This window comes from Geotrypetes seraphini, chromosome 15, assembly GCF_902459505.1.
Source record: "Geotrypetes seraphini chromosome 15, aGeoSer1.1, whole genome shotgun sequence".
Classification (NCBI taxonomy): Eukaryota; Metazoa; Chordata; class Amphibia; order Gymnophiona; family Dermophiidae; genus Geotrypetes; species Geotrypetes seraphini.
The window spans coordinates 28,312,450-28,335,672 of NC_047098.1; the positions used below are offsets into that span (position 1 = coordinate 28,312,450).

Sequence of the window (23,223 nt, forward strand, 5' to 3'; positions counted from 1 at the left end):
GAACAGTTAGCAAATGTTGGTACTACCTATCTATGCACTATATTATAAGGGGCTGTTTTTTGAAATTGCTGATGAGACAATCTCATAAAAGCTTCAGCTACATGTTTCTGATTTTGCTTCTTCTTTTCTGTCATTTCTTCCCAACTTTTTCTGTTTGCCTATTAGACTGTAAATCAGTTGGCTCATGCCCTCCATCAGAATGAACACCTAGATGCAGGTTGCCTAGTCAGTGTCATGTGGCCTAATTCCAAGTGTCCTCTTCTGAAGGATGACCTGGTGCTGATGGATAGGTGAGTCGAGAAATGGTTGTGTTTAATGAATTTAAAATATTTATAGCCTGCATATACCACATTTCAAGACGGGGAACAAAGAAACATGCACAATTACAGTAAAAACACTACAATACAACATATGTGATAAATATTAAAAAACTAAAACGCTGTGGATAAGATGTCCAAGATGCAGGCTTTATTGAAGATACAGTCATAAAATCCACTTAATAAAATGTATAGGACCCATAAGATGGGAACTATGGACCCAACACGGTCTGTGTTTTGACGACCCTGTCTTCCTCAGGGGTCCTATGGATAATGAAATAATGATTGGAATGTGTCCTAAAATGATATGTGGTTTATTTGTGAATAACATGATGAGTAGTGATTAAAAAGTCAAAAAAGTGACTTGATGTCAAAAATGATATTCTATGAGTGTATAAGTGTTGAAAATATCTCTTAAAGGTGGCTGAGTCAAAACTGATAAAAAGTGCCACTAAGTGACCAAATCGTAACTATAAAGTAAACATTAAGGGCTCCTTCTCCTAAGGTGCGCTAGCGGTTTTAGCGCGCGCTAACCACACGCTAAATAAAAAACAATAACGTAAGCTCTATGGAGGCGTTAGCGTTTAGCGCGTGCGGTATTCTAGCGTGCGCTAAGCGTTTGCTAAAACCGCTAGCGCACCTTAGTAAAAGGAGCCCTAAGGGATGGTGAGATAGGTGTGAGTGGATTTAAAAGAATATCCTTCCAGTGAAAAACGTAATAGATGCCTGAGGGGGGGGATTGAATAGACAGAAAGAAAGACCATTGTGAAATATGAATACATACCCTAAGAGTCCTAAGTCAAAGAATGTGGATCAAGGGCTGAGAACTAAAAATGGACACATGAAAGTAAGCCTATGTATATGGCAGGACAAGAGTGTAAGACAACTAAAAACCAGATTTAATATAAAACGTGTACTTATTAAAATAGTCCATTTATATGTATGAGGCTAATTTGATCATTAGAAAAAAATTTTTACATCTAAGGACAAATGAAATTATAAAAACAAAATCTAAAAACAATGTGAGCCAAAAGGAATGATAAAATCCGCCCTGTGGGGAACAAGATAAGATAGATGTCCCATATTGAGCGCACTCATGCCAATAATGCAAGTAATGCAATCAATAAAAAATAATAAACCAGTGTATAAAAGCAAAGCTAAAAAAAGGGTCTACCCAGGTATATGCATACAGGACTGAAGATGGAAGTGGTAAAAATATAAAAGCAGTGCTGAGAAAACAAAAAGAGACTACCCAGTATATGCATGCAGTGCTAAGATGAAAATGGTGAAAATATAAAAGTATATAGTGCTTACCAGTCCTACTTGAGAGCTCTGCGCGATAGAGTAATGCTCTAGTGCTGTAGAAAACCACGTGTTTGTGCAGGGGGGGGTGGAAGCAAGAGGGGGGTATATCTTTTGTTTTGGTATTATTCCTGATGATAATGATGGAAGGGGGAGGGAATTTTTATATTTTTTATAGATACTGATTGATTATAAGTGCTTGGTTGATTATCATTATTTGTATATAAATTGTATTACAACTTTTTGTTGGCATTAAAAACTAAATATGTTTATTAGAGGAACAAAGCACAGTAGATAAAGACAGTGGTCAAGCTGGAAGTACTACAATAAAAACATCAATACAAGTGAACATTGCTACCAGGCGAAGAATCAAACAAGCCAACAAAGAAAGAAAACATATATTAAAAAAAAAACAAAAAACCCAAAAACTAAATAAAGTTAAAAAAAAAAAATCCTTTAGCAGTTTAAATTTGTCTAAAGCTGAGATTACTTGTTTTTAGCAGAACTCCTTTGGATGCGCTGCCTTTATTACCCGACAGTAATATTGTGTTACTTCATCTGTTCTTTTAGTCCTGGAATTGATGTAACCACTGAACTGGACAGTTGGATCGACAAGTTCTGTCTGGATGCTGATGTGTTTGTATTGGTGGCAAACTCAGAATCCACTCTCATGCAGACTGTAAGTTGTAGAATTTTGCCTTCAAATAGAAACTCTATAGGATGCCTTGGGAAGTTTTCATGATCTCTTTCAGACCCTGTAGAAGATAATGTAACTTCTCTGCAATTGTAACTGACCTGAAAAATAACTTCACCGTAAATGTAGCATCGCCGAAAATGTAAATGTAGCTAGGCCAAAAAAAAAAAAAAAAAGTGTAACTTCGCTGTAATGTACAGTCTCTTCATCTGTTAACCGCATAGAACTTCCATGGTAATGCGGTATACAAAAATAAAGTTATTATTATTATTATTACCCCATTGCAATCCTTTTTATAAAAAATGATATTGAGGCGGTAATAAGGGTAAAGTTAACCAGACATGTTTACTCATTAACTTTAGACTGGGTTTTTAGCCTGACTTTATTTGGGTTCAATACCGAGAAGAGGTTACGTGGTTAACTTTAGGCCTGCAATTTGGCTGAACAAAATTAACTTTCCGGTACTGAATGACTAAGGTTTAACTATACCACAGAAACGTACAAAGGCTGCCTTTTTATCCAGCTACAATTTGTCCAAAATAAAATTTGGCTGATCATTGAGGAAGAAAATTGAGACAGGGTGTAACTAGCTAACTCTGAAGTTAACCAAGCAAAATATTTGACCGTGTGTATGATATACAGTAATTGCAGACCTCATACAGCTTATGGAAAGAATTTCCCTAGGGTGATTTTTTTTTTTTTTTTCTGTAAAAACACTGTGTGACAGCTAGTGTTGAAATGGGTTTTTCCCCCTTTTTCTTTCTCTTAAAAAATATATTTAAAAAAGAGGTAGCTAATGCTCCTTGACATTGTCTTTAGAATGTTTGAGCACTCACAAGCTGTAGTACTGGTACTATTATACATCGTCTTATGCCAAATTTACTGTTAATTTGCTTTATTGGATATATTCTTTTGTTATACTCAGTAAACTACTTATACAATTTAAAAAAAACCCCAAAACACCTGTCTGATTCCCTTTTAACACACATACTCATAGAAACAGGATCAAGATTCTGTAATGCAGATACAGATATGGTTCCTTCATACCTGAAGAATTATTTGGATTCCACAGCACACTGTCTATCGTTTTTTTTATTCTATTTTCTTTTATAAAGGAGAAGCAGTTCTTCCACAAAGTGAATGATCGTCTTTCTCGTCCCAATATCTTCATTCTAAATAATCGCTGGGATGCATCAGCTTCCGAACCAGAGTACATGGAAGAGGTTTGTGTTAAGCCTGCGAGAACTGTTTGAGAATAGTTCCTATGACGGCTCCTAAGCATTATATAGTCGATCAATAACTGATAATGAATGCAAGGCAAAGGTCTTGAGCTTAAGATAGCCCTGTAGTAATTTTTATAGTCACTGAATGATCCTAGGGCAGAGTTAACAGTCAGTAACCCTAGTGGTGAGGCATTTTAGTTGACAGTGAGGGGAAAAAGACACTGGTAACCCAGGCATCTGTATTTGGTTTGGTTTGCTGAATTGAAGTGTTCTCATGGGCCAAATGCTTTCTGTGGTGGAAGTCTTTAGTAAAGTGGTCTGCCGGGAGAATCATGCATGGCCACAAGAGCTAGGACTGGGCCCTGAAGGAGGCACCCAGTCTACTGCTTTTTGTGTGGTGAGTAGCACTGTAATGTTCTCCATACTGGTGCTCTCTGCATCAACTTCTGTGCTGGTCTTTCCAGAGTTATTTGCATTGCACAGTGAGGGTTGCCATGATGCTACTTCAGGATTTCTTACCATAGTGTAGCAGAGATCAGATCACCAGCATCATGATGATAATCAGTATGGCCCCAATTCTATTTTGAGTGCAATAGGTGTGTTATTCTGGATGGACGGGAAATATCCCCATGCTTGTGAGCCATGTAGAAGTCACTCCAGTTTTGAATCCCTCCTCCTTCACTAGAGTGCTCTGCTGCCCACTTCAGATATTCCTTCTGAACACGAGCCAGAAGGAATCTTTCTGATCTGCTCTGTTTGTTTTATTTTTGTTTTTGGGCATTTTTTTAAAAAATGGATTTGGTGCTCAGAGATCCCCTAGTTGAGGATCCAGCTCTGCCTGGCATGGAGGAGAAGCAGACTGAGGTCTGCAGCTGACAGAAAAGAATTGCATAGCCCATAATGATCTCAATCTTGGGAGATAGGTGGATTCTTCAGGACTCACTATTTTTGTGTGTTATAGGTACGACATCAGCACATGGAACGCTGCACCAGTTTTCTGGTAGACGAGTTGGGCGTAGTGGATCGGGTACAGGCGAGTGACCGCATATTTTTTGTATCTGCAAAGGAAGTACTAAACGCTCGGATCCAGAAAGCACAAGGAATGCCAGAAGGCGGTAGGGGAAAAATTATTATTTTCATTTATTCAAGTGAAGATGCTCAGAAGATGATTCTAGTCAAAATATAACAAAAGGACTTCCTAATGGAGGGATTGGATCTATGTGGTAACGGTGGGTTATTTTCAATCACCTTGTGATTATATATGCTATTTTCAGGTGGAGCACTGGCAGAGGGATTTCAAATAAGGATGTTCGAATTTCAGAACTTTGAGAGAAGATTTGAGGTGAGCAGAATTATTTTTTTAAATTACTTTGTGAAATGTAAGCCAAAAAAAAGAAAATTGCTGTTTCCCGTTATGCTTAGTAATCACATAGCCTCAAAACTACAGGAAGGTGCAGTACAGGAGGGTGCAGTAAATCTGCTGTGCTATATTAATGGGAGTACATCTTTAAAGATAATTTATTCTGTACACATTTATAATTTGCGATTTATTACTTGCCTTTCTCAGATCCAAGCTCAAGGTTCACAAGTTATTTTTCTGCCCAAGTGGACTTACTATCTGTTTTGTGCAGTGGAGTGACTTGCCCAAGGTCATAAAAAGAGGAGTTAGATGCAGGGTCACTCTAAACCAGTGGTCTCAAACTCAAACCCTTTGCAGGGCCACATATTGGATTTGAAGGTACTTGGGAGGGCCTCAGAAAAAAAATAGTTAATGTCTTATTACAGAAATGACAATTTTGCATGAGGTAAAACTCTTTATAGTTTATAAATCTTTCCTTTTGGCTAAGTCTTAATAATAATATTATAATTTATAGCTAGAGAGATATATGATCAAGAAACTTTTATTTTACTTTTGTGATTATGATAAACATACCGAGGGCCTCAAAACAGTACCTGGCGGGCCACTTCTGGCTCTAAACTGACTTCCCTGATTTTTGACGTAAGGCTATTCTTCCACTCCATCTTGAATGGATGGATAGAATTACATTCTTACCATAAAATAAGATTCTCTATTTGTTTTTTGCCAGGAATGTATATCTCAGTCTGCGGTGAAGACCAAATTTGAGCAGCACACTGTAAGAGCCAAGCAGATTGCAGAAGTGGTCCGTCACATAATGGATTCAGTGCATGTTGCTGCCCAGGAACAGAGGTGAGTTGCAACTGCTTGGCAGAGCTGGGTTGAAACATAAGAGTTGCCATACTGGGATAGACCAAAGGTCCATCAAGCCCAGTATCCTGTTTTTAACAGTGGCCAATCCAGGTCACAAGTACCTGGCAAGATCTCAAGTATAAAAACAAATTTTCGCCACAAGAATAGCATTATACAGGAATCAACATTGGGGAGGGGAAAGGCCCCTCCCCAATGTCGATTCCTGTATAATGCTATTCTTGTGGCGAAAAAGATGATTCTGACCTACTGGGCTTCCAAGGACTACCCCCCAGCTACTCAATGGCGGGCCAGGCTGAGAGAGATGGCTCAATTTGAGATTCGTTCCTATGATAAATCCGAACGATTGGACATGAGGCATTATGTTACTTTGTGGGGGGGGGGGGGCTTGCTGGATCTCCTTGATACTTAATTGTTCTTTACCCTTATTTTTGTCTTGGCACTGACTGTGGTGTGTGAGCTTCCTCTACCTGTACTTCAGGGGGGGGGAGAAATGAATGGGTGGTATGTCTGTGTAGCATGTTTGCGTTGGTTGTAGTATGTATGCCGTGTGTCTGTTGTGCGGTTTGGGGTGTTTGGCTTGGTGTGTGTTTGCTTGTGGATTGGTGGGTTTCTAAAGCAAAAAATACTATAGCTGGTGATCTGGTCTGGAGTTATGCCTGCCTGAGGTGATATGGATCTGAGCTGATCTACTCATTTTCTCTTTGCTGGTTATGGACCTGTTCCCTGATGGACTCTCTCTTTAAGGTGGATAGTCTTTGATGGATCTTTTATTGCTCTCTTTGTTCTTCTTGTATGGTTTCTTTGTTGTTTGTGACTCCTTGTTTGGATCATTTGTCATTTTCAATAAAAATATATTTAAAAAGAAAAACAAATTTTATTCTGCTTATCCTAGGAATAAACAATGGATTTCCCCATCTTATTAATGGCTTATGGACTTGTCTTTTAGAAAGTTATCCAAATCTTTTTTTACATCCTGCTAAGCTAACTGCTTTCACCACATTCTCCAGCAACAAATTCTAGGATTTAATTACAAGTTGAGTGAAAGACTACACCTAACCTTTCATAACGGAATCTGTGCTTGAACATCTACCATTGGAATGAAGATACTTTGTTCCTATTTTTATTTGCATCTTAGTACCTCTTGCATGATAATGTTTTTATTTTGTATGAAACTTCTCATACACTAGTGATAATCCTTCTTTCCACTTCTGAGGCTAGTTGATCATTTGCTGAGTCATTGGGTACTGGTGGAATTGAAAGTGGATGAAGCAATGTTGATTGATTATATCCCGGAATATGGAAATATGTCATGGCAGTACTAATTGTATTTCACAGCTGTTTTCAGCTTATCACTGAAAACAGGAAGTTCAAGAGACTGGTGCAGTACTACATCTGCTCCTCTCCATAAAATGAAGGAAGTGGGGGAAAAATTACAGACTTTAATTTGACATCACTGAGGGACTAAGGATAGATTAATGCAATAACTTGAAGCTAGTGGGTTATGACAATTTAAGGGACACTTTTTTACAGTACAAGAGAAAGAACTTACTAAGAAAATGGTTTGAAATTTAAAAAATGATCTGAATTAGAGGCTGACCAAATTTCGGTTTTAGTTACAGCACCAAAACTGGCCCAGAATCCATTTTCTGCCTGTTTTCCGCTGAAAGGTTATTTTAATTTTCAGTCATGTTCAGTTTCAGCCAGAAATGAGCATTTGTTTTTCAGTGGAAGCTGAAAATTTATACTTTGTCCTGTTTTGTCTCCCTTTCACCTCTATGTCTCCCTGGGTCTATCTTACAATCCCTGTTGGTCTAGAGGTGTGGTTGCAGCCAGAGCTGTATATCCAGTGTTATCTGCTCTCAAAATGGCTGCCATGACTGAGGTCATTACTCTTGCCATCAGTACACCACTAGACCACCAGGGTTGTAAGGAATTTGTGAAAGGTGTTACGCTTTTTTTTTTTTTTTTTTGGTACTACAGTTATGAGCTTGCACAATGGTTTATGTAGTAAATAGACTGTTCCAATACTTTCGATAAAACATTTAGTAGGAATTTAAGTCCCTAAGTTAGGATGATAAGCATCTTAGGAATTAGGCTCTCTTTGGAGTTATGACTGTCACCCTGAGCGTAGCACAAAGTCAGTCACTATAAAAGCACCATGGTTTTTAGTTTGTTTTCATTAGCTGTGGTCCATGGGTATGGAGGCTATTTTGTCTGGAGATAAAATATTTTCGTTGTGAGCAGATGGGAAGAAGCAACATAGAGGAAGATAGCAGGCTCCCCCTCCCACTAGGAACATTACAGAGGACAGGAGATGAAGTGTACATAATAGATTTTTATTTCTAGAAACATTTAAGATATGAGGAATATAGTAAACTAGTCTTTAAGCTCGTTACATTAACGGGTGCTAGAATAGATGTTTGTCTTTCTGTCTCTCTCCTTGGCCGCTTTCTGTCTGTCTTTCTTTCTCTCTCACTCCTTGGCCGCTATCTGTCTTTTTTTTTTTTTTCCCTTTGTCTCTCATTGGCCGCAGTCTGTCTGTCTTTCTTTCTGTCTGTCTCTCTGGCCCCCTGTATGTCTGTCATTCTTTCTGTCTGTGTCTCTCCCTAGCCCTATCTGTCTTTCTGTCTGTGTCTCTCCCTGGCCCTATCTGTCTTTCTGTCTGTGTCTCTCCCTGGCCCCCTGTCTGTCTTTCTCTGTTGCACCATGCCTGCCTGTGTCTCCGTGGCCCCCTTCTATCTCCCCCCCCCCAGAGAAAACCAAGATTGCTGTCTGCCCCCAGCACACCCCTCCCCCCAAAGCAGCCCTCTTTTCCTCTCCCCCTCTACTTCCCTGTGAAGCAGTAGCAGAATTTTTACCAGCATGGGACACCTCGCAGCACCCACACCCTGTCCGCCTCGTCCAGGCCGAAGGACACCCTCCTGCCGTTGCTCTAGCCGCCAGCAATCAGGAGACAAACCATTGCTCAAACCACAAATGAAACATGGCCACGGAGGCAAGGATCACGGAGTTATAAGTGCGCTTGCCCGCTTAGGGTTTTATTATAGAGGATGGATACTTAGTATAATGGTAAACTGTAATCCTGTGTAAACAGTATACATATATAATAGTGTAATCATAAGCAAACATGGCACCCTAGCCAGGCAGCAGGGAGGCTGACAACAACCACAGTAGAATCCATCTGAATCTGCAGAAGCCTGTGAAAACCGCTCAGAATTGACCCCCCCCCCAGTCATTAGTAACAGTATAGAAGCTTCCAATAAAGATTGTTTAAATTATTATATTCTGGCTTGGAAACTGTGGGTTTAGCAGAGAAACTCAGACTGCAAGCTTGGACAGTCCCCACTGGTTGACATTCATACTACCGTGTTTCCCTGAAAATAAGACCTACCCCTAAAATAAGCTGTAGCATGATTTTTGGGGTAAGTCTTAATATAAACCCTATCCCCGAAAATAAGTCCTAGTCTCTGGTGGCAGCAGCGCTCCCCCTGTGACCCTTCCATCTCCTCCACCTATCCGAACCCCTACTGTGAGACCAAAATATAGTACCTTATAACAAACTGCATCGTTGGCAGCAGAGGCCCCATCGCGGCTTTCTCACACCTGGGCGTTCCTCTGCCGCGTTGTTGATGACATCAGCAGCAACACGGCAGAGGAACACCCGGGCATGAGAAAGCCGCAATGGGGCCTCTGCTGCCAACGATGCTGTTTGTTATAAGGTACTGTATTTCGGTCGGGGCAAGTCCTGATGGTATGTGTTTTGACTTGGTTTAACTGACCTTTTTTTCTCTTATGAGGGTTTACTGCCTGGAGAAGCGAGAAGAGCGACAAGATCGCCTGGAGTTTATTGATAAACAGCTGGAGCTACTAACTCAGGATTACAAGCTGAAAATAAAACGGGTCACAGAGGAAGTGGAGAAACAGGTATATAAGTTCATTAGTAAACGTAAACTAGAGACTTTGTCACCATTATTCACAGCGCGGACTACAAAAGGGCAGGCTTTCAGCAGAACAGAAGAGCATGAACTCTGAAGAGTAGTGGGGAGCAGAAGTATTGTGTGGAGTGTGTGCTTGGTACTGAGTGACCAGATGGAGGGAAGCATCTTTTTGGTCTAGTATTTACTTGAAAATATTGGGAATAGAGTACTCTCATTGGCAACTATTTTAGACTTTAAATAATTTTAATTTTGGATTTTATTTTTTATTTTTTGCTTTTCTATGTTTTAATGGTGTAGCTTTCTCTTTTGTATTTGTAAACCGTGCTGTTGCTAAACTGAAGTGCGGTCAAAAATTTTTACTAAACTTAAACGGCAGGATCATCAGAATGCTAGTATTTGTGGATCTTGAGGCAGAAGATTGAGTTGATCATCATATTTAAATATAGTAATGGGGTGGCCATCATTGGAGCAGTGAAAGAGGAAATAAAATAAGATCCAGGCTTTAGGGAACAGTTTCCAAAGTGAGTCCCAAAACACTGTGAATTAGCATGGACTTCTTTAAACAGGAGTGCTAGCTAACTAGATTGTGAGCTCACTGGGACAGATAGGGAAAATGCTTGAGTACTTGATTGTAAAACCGCTTAGATAACCTTGATAGTCCGTATATAAAATCCTAATAAAAACTTGAAAAAAAAAATCAAAAAAACTTCTTACTCTGAGTATGAATCTGCCTTGAAAAATAAGCAATAGAGAGAACTGACTCGAGCTAATTAAACCTCCAAGAGAAGTACTCATAAAACTGTAACTTTGCTCAGAGGCTTGTAACTCTGAAGAGAGGGAGGTAACCCTCTCTTGAAACAAGAGTTATTATTTCAAATCATAGCAAGGTGTTTTAGTAAAAATGAGTCCAACTCTTGAGGGTAACAAGGCTTGAAAAAATGTTCAATACTTAAATGGAGTGTTTTGCAGAATTTTTAAAAGTCCAAAAATAATGATGATTGCATTCAGGAAAATTGTACTTAACTTAAATGCAGAACATACAACTTCCAGGGTCCCGACGTGGCCCCGTTTCGGCGACTGCTTCAGGAGACCCCGCCAACCGAAAGTAGATAGTTTTTGCAAATATCACACTGAGTATAAGTGCTTCAACTGTAAGCGGTTCAAAAACTGAAAAGTTCCCTGCAACTTTTCAGTTTTTGAACCGCTTACAGTTGAAGCACTTATACTCAGTGTGATATTTGCAAAAACTATCTACTTTCGGTTGGCGGGGTCTCCTGAAGCAGTCGCCGAAACGGGGCCACGTCGGGACCCTGGAAGTTGTATGTTCTGCATTTAAGTTAAGTACAATTTTCCTGAATGCAATCATCATTATTTTTGGACTTTTAAAAATTCTGCAAAACACTCCATTTAAGTATTGAACATTTTTTCAAGCCTTGTTACCCTCAAGAGTTGGACTCATTTTTACTAAAACACCTTGCTATGATTTGAAATAATAACTCTTGTTTCAAGAGAGGGTTACCTCCCTCTCTTCAGAGTTACAAGCCTCTGAGCAAAGTTACAGTTTTATGAGTACTTCTCTTGGAGGTTTAATTAGCTCGAGTCAGTTCTCTCTATTGCATTTTAGCTACTTTCTGACTCTCAATTGCTACATTCTCCCTGTGTATTTGGAAACGCAGTTGAAAAATAAGCAGTCACTTGATGATAAATCATTGTTTTGAAGGCTTTTGTTGTTGTATTCCTCCCTGGGTCTCTGACAGGGGTAGATAATTTTAATTTGAATAAATCAGAGACCAAGTTATTTATTCTAAAATATTAATTTTGCATATTTGTGAGCCCTTCATTTGAAAAATGCAGACACATCCTAAGAGCACATAAAAAGGATGTTCTAGCAGCACATCTAGGTGCTGGTTGTAAGTCTGGCTGCAAAGGAATGGTATATGTAGTGAAATGTACATGCTGTGCTATGTGCTCTTTTCAGGGCTGCAGGACCAGATCTTGAGAAATCTCGATAGTGTAAGAGTCCTGAAGGACTGTTCCCAAAGCAAGGGCCGTCGAAAGGACCCTTTCTTTAAGCTTAGAGTCGCAGAAACAAACAATTATGTCTTTCGGTTTGTTAAAGCGAGCAGGCCCCAACAATCTGTGAGCCCCCTGAAATTGCACCTCCCCTGGGTCCATGGGATGATTCTCATCGTGCAAGATAATACACACAATTCTTTAAACCACGTCTTCCATTTTCACATATTCTGATGTTTCAGGGATGCTGCGAAACGTAAGTTGTAGTGTGTCTCTCTATTCCAGTGTATTGCAAACTTTGTGCCGCGGCACACCAGTGAGCCTCCTGAGATTTCAGGTGTGCTGTTGTACACTGTGGAAGAGGAGAGATGCTGGCGCTAGCTGTCTACAGGACATGCCTCTTGCAAAGAGAGGCACATCCTGTAAGCAATCTCCTGACGCTGGCACTTCTTCTCTCTGCTGGCACCTCTTCTCTCTTCTCAGCGCAAGGCCCATTTGAAGGGCCTTTGCACATGTGCTGACGTCGGGGCCTTTCCGGGTGTCTATTTTATCAAGCAGTTTGTGTCCGTCTCTCTGCAGTCTTGGTAATTTTGTTCCAAGGCCAACAGGGAGTCTGCTTGCTCCTCGGCACATGTTTCAACATCCGCCACCCTGCGGCCTAGTTCAGATATTTCACCCAAAGTTCTGCCAAGAGAGTCACGATCTCTGCTTGAATCATCTCTGCCCTCCATGATCTCAATTCTAAGCTAGGAGATGGCAGATCCATAGAAGCCTCCTCCACCAGTGTTGTGTGCTCACTCAGCGGGCTTATGTTAGTCGGTTCCATTGGAGGTACAGACGCCATATTACATGGCTGATGCGGATCGCTGTTTCGTCTAAGTAATCTCAGCTAAGTTGATTGAATGTTGTTTAGACATCAGGGAAGCACCATAAACAGGCTTTTGTTAAAATATTTAGCCTAAATCAGCACATTGGCCCGCAGAGAACAAGGATCAAGCTGCTTCAATGTTGGCTGATGTCTCTTCCTCCCCACCCCCTCGGGAAAGCTGTAAGCATTTTAATGTGTTTGCATATCCCTTGGGCGAGTCTAGGATGATTGAACGTGGCCATTTCATTGCAGCCATTTCATCACGATGAACTGGCCGGAATGAATTAAATTTAGTAGTTGGAGGAGGGGGGGTTCCCCCCACCCCTGCCTCACGTTGGCCCCGGAGCAGCAGAGCGAGGCCAGGAAGCAGGCAGTGGTAGCTGGCGTAGAGCGGGTGAGCCCTAGGGAGAGAAGCTGCTGCTGGAGCCCATTATCCCATTCGGCTCTGAGACCAGCAAATGGTTTCACTGCAAAGTCAGAGCGGGGACTGTCTACTGTATGTTAAAATGTACAGCATTGCGTACGCCTTTCAGCGCTATAGAAATAATAAATAGTAGTAGTAGCAGCAGTGGCTGGCATGGAGTCCCTCCCAAACACACCCAAAATTCTTCCCTCCCCCTCTCCTCTCTGTTCGTGATCCATTCGGGACCTCTCCCTCAAGCACTCCCATCGCACTATCAAACTCGCAGCTTTCCTTCTTCATTTCATCGCTGCTGTTTCATCGCAGAGATTGAGCAAAGCTATTTGTTTAAAGCTGAGAGAGCATATATTTAAGCAAGCACAGCAAAAAAATGCACTAATTATGAGCCACCTCCACACTTCTTTATTACAGTGCCTGCTATCATTTATAGAATAGAGCTGTAAGCCAGTTAAGGAAACACCAGAATCCGTGTACGTTTTACCAGTTGGGTATTTTCCATGTCCATTTGTTACATGGGCTTTTCCAAGTTTGTCCTGTTCCAGTCTGTAAAGGCAGGACTGTCCTGAGCTGGAAATGTGCTCTGCTCGACATGCGCCATGGAGCTACTGTCTTGTCCACTGCATCGCAGCCAAGCATGGAAGGCAATAGACAGGACTCAATTTTGGATCTCCCACCTTCCTTGTGCCCTGAGCAGCCACACTGCCCACACATAGATTGCTATGGCCCTGTGTAGAGGTACATGGCCAAGGAGGGTAGAGACCCTGCTTAAATTTGGATAGATTACATCAGCAGTGATTGGAATTAAGAGGCCCGAGACTGGGGGAGAAGGCATAGAGACTCGGTATTTGGAGGAGGTGGAAATATCATGCTCAGGATGAAAGACTTAAGAACATAAGTAGTGCCTCTGCTGGGTCAGACCACAGATCCATCACGCCCAGCAGTCCGCTCCCGCGGCGGCCCAACAGGTCGTGACCTGTCTGAATCACCCCTTGGTTTCTCATCGAAGTCCTATCTTACCATCCAATTCTTGACCCTTTGTCCCCGCACCCCTTTCAGTACCCTACGATCCCTTTGTCCCTCAGGAATCCGTCCAGTCCCTGTTTGAATCCCTGTACTGTATTCTGCCTGATCACTTCCTCCGGGAGCGCATTCCATGTGTCCACGACCCTTTGGGTGAAGAAAAACTTCCTTGCATTTGTCTTGAACCTATCCCCCTTCAGTTTCTCCGAGTGCCCCCTCGTACCCGTTGTCCCTCTCAGTCTGAAGAACCTGTCCCTATCCACCCTCTCTATGCCTCTCAGGATTTTGAAGGTCTCTATCATATCTCCCCTGAGCCTCCTCTTTTCCAGAGAGAAGAGACCCAGCTTATCCAGCCTCTCGGCATATGGGCAGTTTTCCAGCCCTCTTACCAGCTTCGTTGCTCTCCTTTGGACTCTCTCAAGTACCGCCATGTCCTTCTTGAGGTGCGGCGACCAATACTGAACGCAGTATTCCAGATGCGGGCGCACCATCGCCCGATATAGTGGCATGATGACTTCCCGCGTCCTGGTTGTGATACCCTTCTTTATGATGCCCAGCATCCTGTTGGCTTTTTTCGCCGCTGCTGCACACTGTGCGGATGGCTTCATTGATGCATCCACTAGCACACCCAAGTCTCTCTCAAGTCCGCTGTCTCCCAGCAGTGCCCCCCCCCCCCCCATTTTGTAGTTGAACAACGGGTTCTTATTTCCTATATGCATGACCTTGCATTTCTCAACGTTAAAGCGCATTTGCCATTTGTTTGCCCAGTCTTCCAGCTTGTCCAGGTCCCTTTGCAGGTCCTCACACTCCTCCCTGGTCCTAACTCTGCCGCAGAGTTTGGTATCGTCCGCAAATTTTATAACTTCGCATTTTGCCTCCGTTTCCAGGTCATTGATAAATATGTTGAAGAGTAGCGGCCCCAGCACCGATCCCTGCGGCACACCGCTCGTGACTCCCCGCCAGTCAGAAAATTGGCCCTTCACTCCAACCCTCTGCAGTCTACCTGACAGCCAGTGCTTGATCCATCTGTGTACATCCCCGCCCACCCCGTGGTTCCACAGCTTGTTAAGCAGCCTTTCATGTGGCACCTTGTCAAGGAGGGAGAAGGCTTAGTGCATGGGTAGAAGACAGCTCATGCATTGCTAGTGAATGGGGAGCATAAGTCCCCAGTGGCAGGTAGCAGAGGAACTGGACACTAGGATTGAATGGATTTCCACACTTGGTGAGGGGGACAGAGGAGAAAATTTATGCTGGATTTGGCTTAGGAGTATGAGGAAAAGGGTTTTTTCCCCCCTGTTTTTGTAATGCTTTTTTTGCCTTTTTTAAATAGGTATCCAATGCAATGGCTGAAGAAATCAGGCGATTGTATGTCTTAGTGGATGAGTTTCAAACGGATTTCCATCCTTCTCCAGTTGTCCTCAAAGTCTACAAGAATGTGAGTGGAGAGCTCTACCTTTTCTTGAGTTTTATGTACCCAAAAGAAAACTGTAGTGTGTATACACTATGAATTTACTTTTTTTTTTATTTATTTATAATTTTGAATACAATAATTCAAAAGAAAAAAGGAAAATCACATAAAGCAATACATAATCAAATCATACATACATAATTCCTTTTAAGCCCACATTAATGGGGAATATATCTTGCTATTTCTTACAAAATAAAATTCAAGAAAATAAAGGACAATAATTCTTGGTTCACACTAAAGAACCTTGAATCATTCCTTAAGAATGGGATACTATTTATATTAATTCTCCTCAAATTCTCAGCTAGGTGAAACAAATCTCATTTCTATTTCTATTCTCTTGCAACCAGAAATTGTTGTAGTTGTATAGGATCCCAAAAAGAATATTCAATATCTTGTAACTTAATCGTACATTTTCCAACTATCTTGTTTGTTATAAGGATGTGAAATATATATTTTTTGATTTGTCATTTTTTTGAGTGATAAGTTTGTTATAGATAGATTTGGACTTTATGGGAGAAGGGTTTTGAACTGACCTGCATTTTAGTGTTTGTTTCATTTGAAATTTATGGCCTTGTTTCTATTCTTCTTTATCTCCTCCCCTATTTTGTGGGCTTTGGTATTAAGAGAAAACATATTGTGATTAGGATAGAATTACTTTTTCTTAATGTTTTCCTGGAAAGTTATCTGTTTTCTTTCAAGTATTTACTTGTATGACGAGTTTGCAATTTCATAAATAAAAAAATAGAAGCCCTAAATTATAGGTTTCTTTGGCATTCCTCCACACCGGCACAGAAACGGATGGGTTTATGCTCCTCTGCCAGCAGGTGGAGACTGAAACATTGACTTTTGGCTACAGTACAAGTGGGCTGTGCAGTCCCTCTTACAATCAGTCTTTTTTCATTCTCCAGCAGGTGGAGTGGTAAGATTGTGCAGTCTGTGCTGAGGTTTGTTTTGGGCCTGTTGGACCTGGTTAGGGAATTTTTCTGGTCCCTTTTGCTGTCCGGATAGAATTTGGCAGACCATCTTGGGAGTCCTACCGACCTCGGGGTTGTCGCACTCGAAAGGGTCTAGTCCCTCCCCCCATTTCACCCACCTCCTCAGGTTTTCTGTGTTTAGAGGAGCTTCAGCTGTATGCCTTGCCACCGATACTGGCACTGCCTACAGTTTAGAGAGCCATGTGGGGTCTGCTCTAACTTGAGACAGTTGATGAGCTGTGAGAAGTTTAAAAAAAAAAAAAGACAACACAAGAAATAAATGGAGCATAAAGTGGTCCCTGAGGCTGCCATTTTTGTACGGCGTTGTTGTATGTGGGTTTTTGGCATATTTATTATGAGCGCTTCAAAAAGGCATCACAAGCGCATTTTATGTGTGCGCCGAGTGGTGGATGCGGCTGGCGGGTGCACAAAATATTCTGGCTGCCTTGAGGGGGACTCGGCATGTCCAGCTCCCTTTTGAGCACGCACTGCTCATCGGCGGGAGGCAATGGTGACGCCCGGACCTCATCTGCCACCCACGCTGGGGTTTCCTCAGCTGCCAGTGGTCTGGCAGATTTGGGTTTGCAGACTGCTGGGGAGGCTGGGGTTTCCCTTGTCGCTGCGGCTGGGGCTGCTAGCGATGTTTCTGTTGTGGTGGGTTCGTGTTTGGCTTTGGTGCCGCATTCGATTTCAGGTGCCAGTTTAGTGATGGCGCTTCCCTCTGTTTTGGCAGGAAATGCGTCCATTTTGCCCACTGCCTCAGATGACCTTGCTCCTGTCGTAGAGAGACAGGAACAGATCTTAAATGGGTCTTCTGCTCATGCTATGATTTCTAGCTTGTCACCGGGATTGTTGAAGTCTGATTTTGTTAGTCATGTGCATGGCTTATTTACAGGCGGCTGAGGTTCCTGCTTCGGTTACGGAGGTCATTTGGATAAGCTGGTTCAGGTCTTGAGTGTCTCTAATATGCTTCAATAACATAAAAAAAAACCACCCCATACTGGAGGACTGACCTTGCCAGGTTTTCACAAGGTGGTTCTGCCTGAGGTCATTGAGTGGGTTTCGTAGGTACCACCTTGGCCAGGGTGTGACCTCTTTTCCTTCCAGAGGACATTTCTTTTCAACGCCTGCATTGCAGTCCTAGCCCGATTGTGGGAGTTTTGCAGGGGATGAACCGAGCTCAATGCTCTGGAGTTTTTCATGTCCTTTACCAGATCGTTTCCTCTCCTCCCCTTGCCAGGCAACTTGGAAGAAGATGGCTTTTGAGCAGACACTGCTCAGGTTGCTGGACCTCAAAGCGGTAGTCCTAGTGCCTCCTCAGGAGATTCACACCAGTAGGAACTCCATTTACTTCATGGTGCCCAAGAAAGAGGGGTCTTTTCGGCCCATTTTTGATCTCAAAGGTGTCGAAAACCCTGATATCTGTAATTCTGGCTATCCAGCCTGGGGAATTTCTGACTTCTCTCAACCTGACAGAGACCTATCTGCATATTCTCATTCGAGCCTCTCATCAATTATTCCTTTGCTTTGCAATTTTGGGAGAGCATTCTCGGTTTTGTGCACTTCCCTTTGGGTTTAGCTATGGCACTACACCCCTTCACCAAGATTATGGTTGTGGTGGTCAACCTGGCTAAGAGTCGGTTGCCTCCATCTCAGCGCTTGGAGTTCTCAGTGTGCCTGTTGACACCAGCTTGAGGGGAATTTTTTTTTTTCTTCCAGATGCCAGGGTGTGCAAATTGCAGATGCAAATTTGCTCTCTGATGGGTTGCCAATGTCTGCTGGCGCAAGATTTTCTACAGGTCTTGGGATCCATGGCGGCCTCCTCCGGCTCACATGTGTCCTCTTCAGTATGCTCTTCAGGATACGCAGCACTGAGCGGATCTCCCGCCCTTCTTTCTCTTTAATGACAGCTGTTGGAGATGCAAGAGGAGAAAGAGAATGAGGGATTAACCCTGGAGAAAGCAAGGAGTAGAGAGCAAGCTGGGAGGATTGATCCTGAAAGGAGTTGGAGGAAAAGACCAAGCCTGGCAAGAGGGATTCAAGACAAAATCTGTAGGCACTCGAATAAGTAAAATATTGTAAACTGAATTTGATGCGAGTGTGTACTTAAATGACTGTTTTATTGTGGAAGGTCAAGCCTGAGGATTGTCCCATGGACTTATGATGGAGGGTGATTATGCACAAAAATGTTAATTATCCATCTTTTCAGTAATCATTTTTTCTGCCTTCACTTATAAATGTTCCTCGATAACAGTGAACAGGTCAAGGCTGCAGAATTTTGAAGATTTTTTTTTTTTGTATATGCGCATAATTTACCCATGAGTAATGGTCATTAAATAAATAGTCATTTTTGACATACTTCACACTAGTAATCAGATTCATAAATTGCTTCGGTACCTGGATATGGTTGATCCATATTTATTTTTATGTCAGACATTGTCACACTGCATAAACTGATCCTGTCCTATTTCATGTGAGCTCATTTTATGAGACTGACAAAAGTCTCTGCCCTCTGATGCTCAGAGTTGTATGTATGTCTTTCAAAAATAACAATAGTTTACTGATGGTGGCTATTACATCTACCGTCTTTGAAGTATTGAACAGTACAAAGAGGGCACAGCTTTCTTTCAAAGTAATTATTACATTATTATATTCCAGGAGATTCACAAGTATATTGAGGAAGGTCTTGGCCGAAATATGTCTAATCGTTGTTCCAATGCTATTGCTGCCTCTCTGCAGACTACACAGCAAGAGATGATAGGTGAGCAAAGAGAAAGAACTCTAGGGAGGGAGGGAGAGGGCATTTCATAAAGCAGTGCCCATGTAAGAAAGACTTATTACAGATGTGTCTCCTCTAAATGGCAGTAGTAAAGTCCTGGCTGTTCCACACAAGCATAAGGCTCACATTATCCACTGTTAGAAACACTGTTAGATGCTGTGTTAATGAATCATGGGTCTAATCCAGTATGGTATTTGTTTTTTTATATATGGTGACTATCCATAGAATCATTTTTTGAGTGTTCTTTTCTCTGTTCTACAGATGGTTTATTGCCTCTTCTTCCAACCTCGTTACGGGCTCAGGTAGACATGTTGGTTCCCCGTACATGCTTTAACCTCAGCTATGACCTAAACTGTGATAAGCTATGTGCTGATTTCCAGGAGGATATAGAGTTCCATTTTTCTCTTGGATGGACAATGCTTGTTAACAGATTCTTGGGTCCAAAGAATAGCCGAAGAGCACTGATGGGATACAGTGATCAGGTAATCATCGCCCTTCCTTTTCTGGGAGGAAATCCAGCGGCAGTGGAAAAATCATTTGTCAGGATGCTGATAAATATCAGACATGTTTGTGCCCTTTCACTTTATTTATAAAAATGTTCATACTGCTCCATATAACAGTCGACTACAGCAGTGTACAAAACAATATATAACAAATTACAAAAAAATAAACACAAAAATAGCACGAGATAAACGGCTAAAAGCTCTCCATCCATCCATCCATCTCAAAATATACATAACTTGTGTTTCCATCCTAAATTTTTAAATTTGTACCTTAAAAGCAAGATGGATCATTTCTTGTCTCAATTTCAAAAGATATTACCTATGGAATTATCAATTTAGGCGCATTGTTAACCACAAAGTCTGACACACACTGTAAAAGAAAGATAACATAAAAACCTAATATTTTGTCTTGTTTTTTTTTTTTACTTGAGGCTGCTGCTGTTGAAATATGTTTTTAGGATAGAGCATGTTGACTGATGTCCTAGGAGGTAAAGTCAGGAGAGCATGAATAAATTGTATCTTTCACCAAAATTTATCCATTGATTCTGGCTCAATACTAATCTCCTGTAAATCCAATTAATTTGTTATTTGTGCTGTATATTTGCAGAGAATCATTGAATTTTGACTTTTCTTCTAATTGGTATAGTTTTATTTGCATTAACTAGGTCCAGCGCCCCTTACCCTTAACCCCAGTGAATCCCAGCATGCCCCCATTAAGTCAGGGCTCTATGACTCAGGAGGAACTTATGGTTTCCATGGTGACAGGACTTGCATCATTGACATCTCGCACCTCTATGGGAATTCTCGTGGTGGGGGGAGTGGTAAGTTTGTGACTGCTTGTTTTACAAACCTTTTGAGTAAGCTGTAAGTTTAGTAAAGGGCTTACTACTAATAATTTTACCAGTTGCTGGCTGTCGGTATATTTATTGAATGTAGAAAAAGCACTATGAGCCTTCAAGAGCAGGTTAGCTCATCGTGGTTTTTCTACATTTGGTTTGTACTGTACTCTATACTTTGGATTGCCTCTTTTGTTTGCAATGTATTTATATTCTCAGACTGAAAAGGAGTTTTATTTTTTGTAGTTTAGCTGAAGAATAGATATGTTGTTCCAAGAGCCAGGCGATAAAAAGTTGATTTTCCTGTTCTGTTGGTGAAAAATCAAATTATGTACAAGTAATTCTTTTAAAGAGGTATTTCAAACATCTTGGTGTGGTTAATATACTCTGCAGCTATGTTCAACCTGCTATACCCAGGTAAAAGTTGTTGTCCAATTAACTTCATCTAAATATTTGGCCAAAACTCTTAGAATATCTGGTCTAAAGTGAAACCGGACAAATTTACTAGACTTGATTTGGCTAAAGTTAACCATGCTATCTTATCTGATTTTAATTTTATGTGGGCCACAGTTTTCCCATTTGAAATTTAGCTGTTCAAGCGGAGTAGGGAAATTTTAAATGTTCGTGATTTGTCTTAAGTTCAATAGATAGCCAGATAAATCTTTACGATATTTATCTCTGGTGACACACAAGTACACCTCATAGGGAGATAGAGAACATTTTAATTCAAAAGATAATAATTTCAAGGCTTTCTTCCAAATTTTGCTGAGAATCTCTGCAGAAAATGAATTGCTGCAGATTTTGCAGATTCCTGGAAGGCTCCACACAGGCTTGCAGTGAGGAAAAAAAGTTCTTTATCGCCCTTCCAGACTGGCATAGATGGATAGTTTATGCTTCTCTGCCAGAAGATGGAGGCTAAGAACACACTGAATTCTTACAGTACAAGTGGGCTGTGCAGTCCCTCATAGAAATCAGCCTGTTCTCAGTCTCCAGCGGGAGGAGGTAGTAAGCCCGTGTAGTCTTCTTTTAGGCCTTGGCAGGGCCTGTTGGAGAGGTTAGGCAGTGGCCTTGTTTTATCTACCCCTATTTTCTAGTCAGACTGACCTAGGGGTCCCATAGGACCATTACCACCTCGGGGGGTGTCGCACTCGGGTGGTCGAGTCCTTATCCCCATTTCTCCCACCTCCCCATTTTTTCTTTAGTGGAGCCTCAACTGTATGCCTTGCCCCAGTCAGGCAAAGACTATAGTTTTGAATACCTGTGGGGTCAGCTCCTTTTAAAGTTTCTTTAAATATAAACCACAGACCGAGTTTGCAGGACTCTTCATTCATATTTTTTTCTCCCATTCAGCTGCCGGTTTCATTTAGCCTGTCTTGCGGTTAACGAGCACTTCTATAGAGTGGGGGACCCGTCAGGGGTGCCCTCTTTCCCCTCTATTGTTTGCTCTTTCCATTGAACCCATGGCTATTTGTATTTGCAGTCATCCCTTGCTACGGGGGTTTGTACAGAGTGGGGTGGAGCACCATATTGCATTGTTTGCGGACGATATTTTGTTGTACGTAAGGGATCCGGTTTCCAGTATTCCTCTTTTGCTGCAGATTTTTGAAGATTATGGCATAGTGTCGGGGTTTAAAATAAATCTTGATAAAACAGAAATATTGAATTTGACATTGGATGCCTTGGAGGTCACCAGGATTCAGGTGTCGTTTCCATTTTGGTGGGCTTCACGGGAGCTTCGGTATTTGGGCATACAGTTGCCAAAAGATTTGAATAAACTTTTTGATGTAAACTATCCAACGTGTTCCGTCAGATTAGACGTGATCTACAACATTGGCATGGCTTATGGTTATCTTGGTGAGGACAGATAGCTGTCATTAAGATGAATATGCTACCGAGATTGTTGTATCTCTTTAAAACACTACCAGTGTAGGTACCTAGGGTGGCGTTGGCCACTTTGGATGCAGAGTTGAGGAGGTATATATGGTAGGGGAAGCCTCCCCGGATCTCCCAAAAAGTGATGTGGGCCGCTAGAGAATTAGGGGGTAGAAGGGTCCCCAATCTGATTTGGTACTATCAGTCGGATCAGATCCAATTGTTATTAGAGTGAGAAATAGAGGAGTTTAAGAGTGGGGTGCAATTGGAGCAGGAATATGGGGGCCTCGAACCACTTAAATATAGGCTTTGGCTTTCAGGCACATTCCATACCTGGGTGAGAAATGTGGATAATCCCTTCCTACAAAACCTTTTATTATTGTGGCAGCGGGTTCTAGATCAGTTGGGTAGTGGATCAACGGTGTCCTCGTTGGCACCTATTCAGTTTGAGCCCCGTTTTGTAGCAGGGCAGGAGAATAGAGTGTTTTGTACCTGGGCGAGGTTGGGTTTGATTACTTTTGTGACTTGATGAACGAGGAGGAGGTACTCTCTTTTATTGCTCGGCTCCAAGAAAAGTATGGGATACCCAATGGGGACTATCTAGCTTATCTTCAAGTGTGCCATTTCTTGAGGGCCCAGGGTTGGGATTCTAGATTGCCTATACAGGGGGAATATCTGGAGAACTTGTGGCTTTCATTGCAGAAGGTTCCCCGCCCAATTTCTGTCCTTTATCAATACTGGAGGGGTCATACTGTATTCCAATTT

At 41.8% G+C, this 23,223-nt stretch overlaps 1 protein-coding gene across 3 annotated transcripts in view; it reads left to right on the top strand.

Annotated features, from left to right (window-relative positions):
- MFN2 (mitofusin 2) overlaps nucleotides 1-23,223 on the top strand; it is a 38,417-nt gene that overhangs the window by 6,177 nt on the left and 9,017 nt on the right. For 2 of the 3 annotated variants that reach the window (XM_033922020.1, XM_033922021.1), the window contains exons 5-15: nucleotides 166-290; nucleotides 2,190-2,298; nucleotides 3,429-3,536; nucleotides 4,498-4,651; nucleotides 4,811-4,878; nucleotides 5,624-5,745; nucleotides 9,564-9,690; nucleotides 15,357-15,461; nucleotides 19,127-19,229; nucleotides 19,509-19,729; nucleotides 20,416-20,571. In XM_033922020.1, coding sequence (XP_033777911.1) covers nucleotides 166-290; nucleotides 2,190-2,298; nucleotides 3,429-3,536; nucleotides 4,498-4,651; nucleotides 4,811-4,878; nucleotides 5,624-5,745; nucleotides 9,564-9,690; nucleotides 15,357-15,461; nucleotides 19,127-19,229; nucleotides 19,509-19,729; nucleotides 20,416-20,571 — 1,398 coding nt within the window. The remainder of the gene's footprint in view (nucleotides 1-165; nucleotides 291-2,189; nucleotides 2,299-3,428; nucleotides 3,537-4,497; nucleotides 4,652-4,810; nucleotides 4,879-5,623; nucleotides 5,746-9,563; nucleotides 9,691-15,356; nucleotides 15,462-19,126; nucleotides 19,230-19,508; nucleotides 19,730-20,415; nucleotides 20,572-23,223) is intronic. The other variant, XM_033922022.1, reaches the window with a different exon arrangement.